The 12,926-nt window shown below is 41.9% G+C and overlaps 1 protein-coding gene across 2 annotated transcripts in view; it reads left to right on the top strand.

Annotated features, from left to right (window-relative positions):
• Nucleotides 1–12,926, top strand: part of SLCO5A1 (solute carrier organic anion transporter family member 5A1) — an 88,188-nt gene that overhangs the window by 56,525 nt on the left and 18,737 nt on the right. For both annotated transcript variants that reach the window (XM_064442574.1, XM_064442573.1), the window contains exon 6: nt 2,231–2,429. In XM_064442574.1, the coding sequence (XP_064298644.1) occupies nt 2,231–2,429 (199 nt within the window). The remainder of the gene's footprint in view (nt 1–2,230; nt 2,430–12,926) is intronic.

Below are 12,926 nucleotides of genomic sequence, written 5' to 3' on the forward strand. Positions count from 1 at the left end.
ATGTACATGCTTTGATTTGCCCTGGAAGCTCATCTGGAAGTGCACTGGAGTAGCTGTTTTTCTTTGACAGTACATAACTTCTGATTTCACATCCCCTGTGGAAAGAGAGGGGCATAAAGATGAAGAGTTTGTACTTTAGGCAAACAAACCTGTCAGGCTTCCTAACATGCGGGAGGGAATGAGTGCTTCTCTCTGCTGCCTTCACCACAAACAGTGAAATCTGCTCCTGCCCTTCCATTTCCTCCCAGAAAGAGTTTTCCCATCTCCATCTTTGGTTTGCCTGGAGGAATTGGTCTTTGTACTACTTCTGTGTAGGCTTTCCTTTACCTTTCCTCCTGAATGAGAGCAAGCCTCGGCAGGCAATTTGCTCATGTTTGTCTCCTCATTTTTTATGTTCTGATATTTATGGTGTGTCAAAGGATGGATGAAAACAGCAGCACAGCATAACTCAGTGATGGAAGAACCACTAACTTAATGCCTCATAAAATATTTACGTGCTCAGTTTTGACAAGGTACTAGATATAGACCCACAGGGTCTCAGTTCTAGTGAAAGGATTTTCCAATATACATGTCCTCAGGAGAATAAGAAAGAAAAGGTAAATTCAGGTCCAAAAGAGGCTAAGAACTCAAAGTTAAGCTGTAAGATGGAAGGAAGAAGAATACTGAGGTTAATTCATTGTCAGTAAGCCCTTACCTTGGGCTAGATCCTTAGTTCATATAGCCACGGATTTGGTCCATGGAATTTGGTTCACCTGACAGGGGTGTCTTAGAAGGCATTGCAAGTGACCCCAGTCTGCCTTCAGTGTGGGTGTAGGCTTCTCTGACACAGATTTTGTAGAGCAGGGCATGCCTGGTAGACTCAGATGGCTAAGTTACCATTTTCACCCAGAGAGAACATTTTCAGTGCAAGTGAAAGGATTTGCATTATTTCTTTCCCTCATTCATATTCAGTCATTGAAAGTGAGAGATATAACAGCTTGAGAGAGATGACAGCTTTGAACTTTGTAAAAATAATTTAATTCTCCCAGAAGGACTTCTACATTTAAATTATGCTCTTATGAGGAAGACTGGTTTTGAGTCTGTGAAGGGTTATTATTAAGAATCTTCCTCATGAAATGACATTTTATTTTATAATGCCATTTGTGATGGTGGTATAATTAAGGCAGCAACTATTTTTACCTCTTATTTTTACTTTCACAATCTCAACATTTTGATAAATATAATGTCCCCTTCACCTTTAGGCAAATTAGTAGATAATGAGAATGCTTTGCATTAATATTAAAGATATTTGCAAGTGATAGTATTACCAGCTTCTTTAAAAAGAAGACCAACATCTTTAAGAATTTGGATTATAAAGTTTAGCTCCTTCTCCGTAAATGCAGCTGCTAAAAGTTGTTCAAATTCCATATTTATGTGGACTGCATCTTTATTAGCAAAGACCTTATTTAAAGACAGTCTCACGTGTCAGTGGGAAGCAAAAGCCAAGGGAAGCTCAGGAGTGCAAGACATTCACTGACAATACTACCTCAGGCCCTGGGAAGTGAGGACAGCTCGGTGACATGCTGCTAAACCAGCACCTCATAACTGCAGCAGCAGAGCGACAGAAATTTCATGGGCACGTCTTTTGTGTCTCAAACTTAGCCTCATACTAATTCTAGTATCTTAATTTCTTTCATCATGTTTGATCAGTGCGCACTCCATGTGGCTGTGCTGAGTTGAATGGGGCTGCTGATGTAGGGAAGTGCCATTCAACTTGAGTAAAGTATCCAGAAGGCAGAATTTGCAGCCAGGCTCACACATGCACTCCCAGGTGGGCAGGCTTCTGGGGGCCTGCCTGCGATTAACGCTTGTGCTTCCCTGGAATTAACCATGAGAGTAGGAAGAGGAAGCTTCATGGCGAAATCTGGGTTTCTTCAAATTTTCAGTAATTAAACTGGAGCAATGTGTATCCCTTCTCCCCATGCTAAAATAAATACAAAGCAATGTTTCTGCTTGTGAGTACAATAGTTCTCTTATAGTGCTTTGGCTGCTGGTAATATCATAAGGAGGCTTTTATTAATTCTCGGACAACACTCCAGAGGTTTGAAAAGTCTGACTCAGTTTGCTAGCAGACAATGGAGATCTTAGTACAGCGATTGCAGTCATCTAGTCAGGGAATGAAACCAATATTTATGCTTTAATCTGTTTCTGTAGGTCCTGTTTTAATGTTGCTCAAATTTCTTCCTGGCAGGTGTGATTATTGTCCCGAGTGCTGGTGTTGGTATTGTCCTAGGCGGCTACATTATAAAAAAACTGAAACTTGGTGCGAGAGAGTCTGCGAAGTTGGCTATGATCTGCAGTGGTGTATCTCTGCTGTGCTTTTCAACTCTCTTCATTGTTGGATGTGAAAGCATTAATCTAGGGGGAATAAATATACCTTACACGACTGGGTAAGTATCTTTGAATCATCTGTGGCAAACCCAACTTTTTCCAATAAGCCTGATAAAGAAATGTAAAAAAACGTTGATGGCTGATGTACTGAAGAAGACACATGTTCAGTTGAGAATGTGGTGAGTATTGTGATATAAACACATGCTGTTACTATGTGGCCCTTCGGTTTTAAATCTAACTAATTATGAAGCTTATGTAATAATTCACCTTTTTGAGGGGTGGGAAAACACATTAGAATGGACTTCAGTGATTTTTACAAGAAAACAAGAATGGCATCCTCTGTAGATTGCTCAGAGTTTAGTTGGTGTTTCAACATTTTTTCTTTTCTGCTCATGAAAATTGTGAAAATACTAAAGGGGTTATAAAGATTATTTCTGGATAGGTTTGTTTATTATCATAATAATAGTGTCCTAAGTCTACGGTCCCTATTTGAGAGGAATCACTTGCGCATGTGCTATTAACATTAGTGATGTGCGCTGCTTCTGAACCCCTGACAAGTTGTATGAATGCCCTCCAGCACCTGTTGGATCATTATAAAGACAGTGACTAGGTCATAACTCTTAAAGACATGTTGAGAATGAAGAAGGCTCTCATGAAAAAGAAGGTGTGGATGTAGGAAGGTATTAGGAGTGAGAGATTTAAGCTGTGACGTTAAAAAATGCGTGGAAGGGCATTTTAAAAAAATGAGGGATATTTGGAAGGAAGACAGTGTGCTAAAAGTTGTGAGAAGGTGTTTCAATGGGAAGCAATTCCTCAGAAGCCCGAGCTTTTGTTTTCTGTCTTATTTTGTGCATTAGCTTTTCTCCAAAATTTACCTTCTTCATGTAGCTTAAACGCAAGAACAGAGTAAGCATTTGAAAAGCACAGACTTATCTGAAGCAATGTTTTTCCCTTTGCTTTTACATCTGAGACAATGCCTGCCTTTTATTTATGGCCAGGTGCTGGGTATCAGATCGATTTGAATATCTTGCTTTTAAGGCTCAGCTCTGGATTCTTAATATTTTGATGTTTTCAAGAGAGTGTAGAAGTGCAGAGCTAGAAAAGAGATGAACAAATGGGGACAAAAAGAACTACAGTGGGGCAGTGAGCAAGTGTCATGGTTTAACCTGGTGCTGAAACCAGGACAGCAAGCCAAGTGAAAAACAAAGAGGAAAAATGAGAAACAAGCGAGGAAGAAAATAGGCACTATTTACACAGAGAACATTTTGCATTGTGTGTTGCTGGGTTTGCTTACAGCTACATTGCTGTCAAACTCTAACCCTAGAGCAAGGAAAACCAGCAACTGAAAGTCATGAGCTGATGGAAAGCTGTTTTAATCCTTTTTCTTTACACCTAGAGTTAAAGCTTGGTGCTGAGGAGCTGACTGCAGAGGAGAGTAGCATGATGATATATCCTTGTCTGAGCATAGTGGGCTGAAAAATGAGCGAACAGAGATGGGAAGGAGGTGGAATGCTTTGATTGCCCACCTGCTATTGATGTTTTTGACAGCTGGTGGGCATAGATGAAGAAATGAAAATTATTAGGAATTAAAACAAATTTCTGACAGCAATTAATTGAACTGTGTGGCAAGTCAGAATGTCCCTGCCTGGCTAATGAGAAGGTTGTAGTCTTCTGTTGGTGAAAAGCTGCTATTTAATTTAAACCTATTTCTAAATTGAAGGGAAGGCAAACAATTGCTATGTAAAACATAACCTTCACACTGGAATTGTCAGAGTATCTAATTTTTTTTTTTGCAGTAAGTAATAGCACTTGCAGGAAATACATAGCATGAATTGAAATAGGCATCTATTCACAGCTGTTCTGAAAGTCTGAAGTAGCATTGCTTCTTTACCACCTTCATCTAATTGTTCTTATTGAGAAAAGAGGTGAGAGATGGTAATAGCAAAATCCTTGAAAGCGTTGAGGTATATCAACTCTTTGAAATCAGTATAAAAATCAGTATGCTTAGACTGTAATGTCGTCAGAAATTGAGAATTATCAGCATGTTATAAAGCATGGTTCAGGAGTTTGCAGCCCCAGCCCTATATGATTTTTTAAATCCAGAGATCAAATCCAAATTTATTATCAAAATGATAATAAAGAAGCAGGATCCTCTTGAATATCTGGCATGATAAATCTTCTCTTAATTCTCATGATCAATCACTTGATAGCTTCAAATAATTTACTTGGTAGTCAACTCTTTAACTCAGACATCAAAAAATGTTACTGTTCGTGTAGCAAAAAAGTATGCTTTCATTTTGAGGTTTAATAAAACACGTACTTCATTCTCTAGTTCCAATGAAGTGCAGTGTTATGGATATTAAAGCCAGTACAACAGGCTAGATCGGATAGGAGAAGCAGTACAGCTACTTGGTTCAGAGTAAATATCTTGCATGATGCTCTGCCGTAACATGGCTATGCTGGGTCTGGTGTCTGAGCTACCTGCACTGGCAGCAGCCCAGAGATCTCAGCTGCACTGGGCAGGGTAGACATACCCTGCAGGAGAATCTTCTCTGATGTTCTCTGAAGCATGTTCAGTTCTACTGTTCTTTTCTTTTACATTTAAAAAGTAGGTTTTTTTGATTTGATGAAAGCCATAAACCAGTACAGAAGAGAAGGATAAGCTTGGTTTTAGATAACATAGAAGTCTGTGCATACCAATATTCAGCAAAGTAGGCCGTGATATTTCATTATTCAGTATGTTTCATAACTCAGTATTTTTCTAACTGTACCAGCTGTGAGGAAGTGGATGGGACCTCGAGGCATGCACAGATTAGAATACATTTGCAAGGTTTTTCTGATGTTTTATGTTGGGCACAAGCAGTTTGTTGGTGTGTCATCAGCAGTTCTGTTATCAGGAAGGTGAAGGGCACCTGTATTATACATCTCATAATTTTACAACCTGTTGTGCTGTGCCCCAGCCTTATCTGCAAAGGCACGTTTGATATTTGAACACAGTACAAGAAGCCTTATGTCAAACCTCAACAGGGCACCCCTTCTCTTGCCCTGTAACCAGCATCCGAATGGGAAGTCCTCAATCAGTGAATTGCCTCCTTGTCCAGGCAGCTTTTGAAGATCTCCAAGGAGAGAGACTCCACAGCCTCTCTGCGCAGCCTGTGCCACTGCTCGGTCACCCTCACAGTGAAAAAGTGTTTCCTGATGTTCAGAGGGAACCTCCTGTGTTTCAGTGTGTGCCCATTGCCTCCGGTTCTGTCACTGGGCACCGCTGGAAAGGCCTGTCTCTGTCCTCTTTGCACCCTCCCTTCAGGTATTTATGTACATTGAGAAGATCCCCCTGAGCCTTCTCTTCTTCAGGCTGAACAGTCCCAGCTCTCTCAGCCTTTCCCTATAGGAGAGATGCTCCAGCCCCTTCATCACCTTAGCGGCCCCTCGCTGGACTCTCTCTGGTATGCCCACGTCTCTCTTGTACTGGCAAGCCAGACCTGAACCCGGCACTCCAAGTGTGGCCTCACCAGTGCTGAATAAGGGGGGAATAACAGAGAAGAGTTGGTTTGGTTGTTCGTAGACCCAACTCTTCCATGTTTTGTGGTATAAGGCAAATAAAGCAGTCTCCATGGGAGCTTACTTATAGTGACAGATTCCTGTATTAGATCAGTTCCATTTCTCATATTTCTGGCATGTAATGAATCAAAACAGGCCTTTCCGATTGCTTTCTGTTGTTTTGGTGCAATTAAGGTTTAGTTAAAACAGGCAATTGAGTTATTGAGGTACTCCACATAAAAAAAAATATCCTATTCTTCCTCTTCTACCAGCAGTTTGGGTTTCTGTTATTCTTGTCTATCTTTCAGTCCAGTTAGCCGGTTGGATCTCTTAACTTGAAAGCAGTGACTAATTGGATCAGAACAATAACAACAAAGAAGGAATCCAGCTAACACAGTGTGAGGGTCCCTTGTTTGACAGCTACACAAAAATTGCATCATTGCTGCAATTCTAGCTGCTTGCCAACAAGGACACTGCAGATCTCGACCATCCAGAATGTCCTTCAGTACCAAACCAAAAATACTGCTATCAAACTAAGATAATCCTTTTTATTGTATAGCCCAATATTATAGAAACTGTGTGGGGATGGGTTATCTCTTTCCTTTGCATTTCCTTCAACCTGTAGGTTACTACTGAGACCTAAATAAATATGAATAAAACCATGTGCATACCAATTCTTTGTTTAGATGTTACCAAAATATAGGCAGGCACTTTTTTTTTTTTTTAAACTGTGTTTCATTTAGATTGTAACCTCATGGGAAGAGGGTCCACCTTTTTTTTCCAATATGTGTGCATTGACTGCCAGCACAATGAAGTTTCAGTCCAAGCCTGGGTATCTGAAATAACAGGTCACAGCTCTGAAAACTCCAGGCAATAAATCTTGCCTTATACTTTCCCTTTTCCTACTTTACTGCTATACCACAAGCCTTCCATAGAGTAGTAGTTGGAAAGGAGAATGGGATTTAGAAAAAAAGAATGTTGGGAACTAGAGTCCCTTTTATCGTTAGTCACATCTAATAAAGGTCTCCTCTTTACCAGAGTTGTATTATGGAGACACAGAACAGTCTTCCTGAGAAGTGAACAAATGCAATTTGTCAGATGGGATTCTGGGTTTTGTCCTGGCATACGTTCAGCAAACTCGCAGTTGCATCTTACTAATGAAAAAAGTGGCATCATTGCTTCTAATTGAAAGAATAGTTCAGGAAATGCTGTTGTTTGGGGTGGTTTGTGTTAGTGTGCTCGTGCATGACAGGTGTCCTTAGCAGCTCAGGTGCAGCAGCACCTCACGTTGACAGCATCTGCACCTGCTGAAACAAGCGGGGCAGCTGTTAGACCTCCTGTGTGTCTACAGCAGTGGATGCATTGAAACTAAGATGCCTTGCCACAGGCCAGCTCACGAGCAGGACTTACTAGATAAGAGCCTGCTCTTTCTGACTGATGCAGGTAAATCTACAACGTAGTGCAGTAATTCAGAGATCAATGCTCTGTTTTCCTTTGTGGAGAGTAGGCAGCTTCCCAGTGTCAGATTAGGATTAGTAGAGTACTTTAGTTCAGTTTACTGCTGAAAACATACGTGCCTTCAAGAAAAATGGTCCCCTACTGGGAGAGGTGTTCACAGAAATCTGTTATGTGCTACATGGTAAATCACACGTGATGAAAATAGGGTTACATGGATATGTGTCAGTAAAGATTTCATGTCCCCAGCATCTGAATTCCTTCATCCTACATTAGTTTCCCATCACTGAAAGAGGAAGAAACAATGAGTGAACAGTGAAGGTAATAAAGATGAAAGCACGAACCTCTTACAACTGTCTTATAATGAGCTTTTGGAAACAGAGTTAATAGAAGATTTTGTGTATCACATGTTCTTGAAAGGATGGAAAAAAGGTCTCTTTGCATGCAATGCATTTGCTGTAAACAACAAAAAAATAAACCTTACAGTGGTTTGCCGAGGTGCAAAAGGTGATGAAAGTTGGAGAGACACAGCTTGCAGTAGCTTGTTATTAATATGAGCATATTTGCTTTGCGTGTCTGTAAACTTAATGCTTCTTCTGGGGAAAACAAAAAAATGCCCGAGATTAAATTTTCACAGTGGTCTCAGCTAAGTTTCCAGTTTAATGCTTCTCATTTCTTGCATGCCCGATTTCATTCACCTTTATTTTTAAGCTGATTTCCTAACCTCTGTGTCACGGTGATGTTCAGCAAAGCAGCTGACGCGAGTTAGCTATGTAAGCAAAGCGAGCTGGGGAGCAAGCTCTCCTGCCTGTGGAGCGATACAACCCATCTGCTGCTGAGAAGGGCTTTATGTGATGGAGGGATAAGAGGTCAGAAGAATGCGTTTCACAGGGTAGGAGAGGTTGGAGAGGGGAGCCTGAGCTGTGCCTTCCCCTGCAGCCTGGGCCGTCCCCAGACCTGTCTGTGTGCATGGTGGCAGAGCCCTGCTGGCAGCCAGGACGTGGGCACGAGGGTCTCCCAGGCAGGCTGGTGAGCCACTGCTTGCCCCAGCTATTCAGGCACCTGGGACATCCAGCTCAGCAGGCTGTTGAGGAGCTTGCAAAACTCCAAAAACTCTGCCTCTCTTGTTGGCGTGAAAAGCTTCTGTCACTGTGCTGCCGAAATCAGTATGCTCCTGAGGAATGTTTTGATGATTTGGTGTTTTCCATCAGAGAAAATATTCTGTCGAGAGATTACTGGAAAAGCCTGCCTGTTGCTATATGACGTGTTGCTGCATATTGCTTTCTGGAATCCAGCGTGATATAACAAGACAAGTTTCAGCTGATAGCTGAGAAGGTGACAGAATCAATATGACTCCTGGATATTTAATTTCCTGCTCAAGCTGCAACTTGTTTCTAAAACTGTGCCTTGTTTGTTTATGGCGCAAGAAAGAAAACATTCAGAAAGGCTTTGGTCAACATCCAACTAGACCATAAAGCATAAAGTAGCTCCAAGAGCTAAATTTGTGAACCTGATTTGTGTGATCAGTAGACAGTCAATAAATATTTAAGAGCGATTTAGTAACATTTGATCGGCTGCAAAAGTGCCTAGCTGGAAAGACAAGCATATTCAGCAAAAGCAAATAGTGGTGTATAAATACATTAAAAACAAGTCAAGTGGAAACCACTAAGCAGCAGTTGTACTGCTTAGTGTCACTAATGACAGGAGGTGAGGTGACAGACAACATGAGTGACAGTTGCTGTGTGTAGAGCAGCTCCTGAGCCAGGTCACTGATCTATTTGGGTGTAGAAGATGGGAGCAGAAGAACATCCCTTGTTGTCTGTGAAGTAGCTGGGATGCAGTAAGTCTGATGTTAGCTGTTTACCTTTACAGTGGTTCAGCCCACACATTACAGATGTGAAGGCAAGCAAGCAGCAGCCCCCATGAGGCTCTCCAACCCTGGCAATCTGTGAGCATGTGTACAGTTTGTCAGGGATGCAGCCACAAACCCAATCCAGATTCCTGTTCAGCTCCTGCCTGGCTGAGGAGGTGCTAAAATTCCCTGGCTATCTACTGATCTGCTTAGAGCAAAGATACTCGAGCTAGTTTTAAAGAGCAGCGGCCTCTCTGTGGCACCATTGAGCAGTACTGAGAGCAGGGCAAACAAGGCAGCACAGTTAATTCAGTATTACACTGCGGTGCCTGATGTGGAGAGGTTGTCCATACCAACATAATTCCCAAGGCAAGATTTTTTGCTTAAAGCACATGTACATATACTCGTGCCCCAAGAGAGATCAGTACTTGGCTCTATCTGGTTTTGCAGATTCTGCAGGGATCAAACTGGCATGTGTTGTCAGACATTTAGGTCTTCTGGACTGGACTGTGCATGGACCATAGGCAGAAAGAGGATGGTGCCTGCAGCTCCACTTACCACTCGGGTGTGAGAAGGCAAAGGGCACAGTCTTCTCCTGGAGCTGGGGATTTTCATACATATATTCTAGTCTCTGGAGAAGGCCCTCAAATTTCACTCCTGCAACCTCTCCTCTTTATAGCATTCATCTGTTCGTGGATTACTTCAGTATGCTTTGGAAGCTGGGTTTTCATATCTAACCAGTGAACTACTGAGTAAATGATGCAATGGAGGACCCTTTTCGCTTCCATTTGTCAGTAAAAAAAGTAATCTAATTTAAAAGTGTCAGGTAGTAAGAGGAAGGAGGGACAGCCTTATGTCACAGAGCTAAGCAGATCCAAACTCTTGGGAGAGGATCCAGAAGCTGTGCCCCTCTGTGGATCAAAGACAGAGTGACTGTAGCCATGAGCCACAGTATCCTGTACTCTGTGAAGCACTGGTGAAAGGTGGCACATGGAGTATTCAAAGCAACCTTTCAAAATAAAATTATGACACACCAAAGGGTTCTGGTACCACTGTAATAAAACCCATGAGAAAAAAAAGTATCCAAAACTGCATTCTCGAAGCATCACCTTTCTTCACTGATCTGCTACCATGCACTCTAGCTATGAAGAGTGCCAGAACCATGCAGGTGACACACCTGGCCTTGTCTTCTGAGCTAAACTAGATCCCTGCCATTGTGACCACTTAGAGAAGGTAGAGGAGTGCATTGACTGGAGGAAGACTTTGGGAAGAGTTTGAAATATGTGAATTCTTTCCAAAACCCAGATTAAGCGTATTTTGGACTATTCAGTCTCAAAGATTAGTATAGTTACCTATTTTCAAGGACTACTCAAGTGAAATAAGCTGCTGTTTGTATTTTGGCCAGAGTTCTCCAAGTGACGAAGCATATACTCTTGTGTGGTTTTAGAAGACCCTGTGCTAGGGAGCCACGTAGGTGCAGGTGTTTAAGCTGCTGAGACTCAAAGATGGGAAGAAAGCATTTGAAATATGTCCAAATCCACAAGGGATATATGTGTGTTTCCCACTGATACCCACTTTATTAGCATTGGCCACCATGTTTACCAGTTATTGTGGAGAAGACAAAACTACCTGATAGTGTGTGTTTGCTAGGAAGTCCAGGAGTTGGTTGCTACAAAAGTTGCTCACCTTATGCGTGGTAGCCTCTACCCAGGTATTTAGCCAGAGAGAATCTGACTCTGAACTCCTGATGTCCCCAAGAGCACCATAACCACTGCACAAATGGATAGTGGATATAAGGGAAGAGAAAGGAGGAAAAATGAGCAATGTATAGAGATGCAGAAGAAGAAAAAAGAGTATGCAGGAGAGGAACCTAACTTTAAAACCCTCTCGAAGGAGATTTCCCTTGGAAGAAATGGCTTCAGTCATGGTCCCTGTTCCAGGTTTTGCTTGTAGATACATCAGTAGAGAGTTATTGATGAGGAGACCTGGACAGGATTGGGATCACATTCAGCTTCAGCAGGAGGGATGGAAAGAGATGCCATTCTGGAGCTTGCTGATAAGAACATCGAGATGTAAGTTTGAGCACCTTCAGGTTGATGAGGACCTGGAACCCCAGTGTTCCCAACACGATCAACTGGAGAGCGATGAAGAAGCAGCTTCTTCCTCTGCTTCAGAAGAGATCTGTTATAAATCCATGAAGTACAGTGTTTCTGGAGAAGGCTATCAGCACAAAGGGGCAGCTTTTTGCTGTGTGTAGGAACTCACTGAGCTGTCTGCAGTGGGCACTGATATTCCTATACAGTGTCAGGGCGCAGAATGTGTCCCCCCACTTCTAGGAGCTTGGTCACCTGAGTTAAGGAGTTCAGCTGGCTGAGTCCAGGGTTTGCTCTGTCACTGATAAGAGCTGTTTTGAAGAAAGATGGAGGTGAGGGCCTGCCCCTTCTGTCTTTCGGACTTGCTGTGTGATCACTGAACTGATCAGTGTGATCATTTTGTCTGGACCCAATTCTGATCTGTCCTTGCCGTCACTCTCAGCTCCCATCTCACCTTCCCTGGCCAGGGTGCCAGCCAAAAAGTCACAGGAGTGAGGTCAGGCCCTCGCTTCCATGTTCGGAATTTTTGGAGATCTTAGAAGTGGCAGCCGTCTTGACTCCTTACAGATTCTGCCTTTCTGACTTTGGCACCTGGAAGGACTGAATACTTTCAGGATTAGGTATTGCAAATTACAACCCATAAAGTGCATGGTTTGAAACTGGCCCTCGATCTTCAGAAAAACTTCTGTACTGTAATGCTGAATATTGCAGTGCCTAACATTTTGGTACTTGGAGACACAAAATAGCATTCACAAGCCTGGAGTGTAGCTATGACAGAAAGTAAGACTTACATTTAGGAGTGAACCCCAGAAAAAGAAATCTGTTTAAGCATCACAGGAAACTATAGATTGCAGTTCCTGAAAACATAATAAAATGGGATTTTTCCTAAGTAACAGGAGAACCCTCAGGTTAAAACATTGATTTCAGCTGCTTTTCAGTTTTCAGTGGCTTGGCATTGCCTTATGAAGTGAAGAGGGAGCATGGGTGCAGAATTCAGGAACTGTGATTTCTTAGACAGAAAGGTATTTAGGAAATCAGAGCTAGGGTCCCTAGCCACAGCCAACTGTGTCACTTGGAAATGGATTGATATGAATAAGGTCATTCAGGTAACTTTTCCATTGGTTTATTGCATTCATGTTGCTGGCAGTATTTTAAACCCAGATGAAATTCCAAATGAGATGCAGAAAATTGAACCAACAATAAAACACACTGCAGGCTTTTGCTTTTCCACTTACTAAATTAATTTAGCAACCTGAAACAAGACAGAGGGCATGGCAAGTGCAGTAAAAATAAGTATAAATGTACCATGGGCCATTTTAAAGTTTATGCTTTTTACAATTTGGCTGCATAATGACAGCAGAAAATACATTTCAAGGTGTGTCTGCATAGATGTCTAAGTGGAAGAGTTATTTTCTTTTTGGTACCTGAGCTAGCATGTTCACTAATAGCATGGATAAAAGGTAATACTTCATGCCTATACCTTCAGGTACCTTCCATCATAATGCCTTCAGGTAGTACTAGATGTGATTAGATTAGATTAGATTAGATTAGTCAATATTAGATGTGGTTTATTTAATTGCAAGTACAAGATTTCACTAGAGCTTGCAAATACTTTC

The sequence above is a fragment of the Phalacrocorax carbo genome, chromosome 2, assembly GCF_963921805.1.
Source record: "Phalacrocorax carbo chromosome 2, bPhaCar2.1, whole genome shotgun sequence".
Classification (NCBI taxonomy): domain Eukaryota; kingdom Metazoa; phylum Chordata; class Aves; order Suliformes; family Phalacrocoracidae; genus Phalacrocorax; species Phalacrocorax carbo.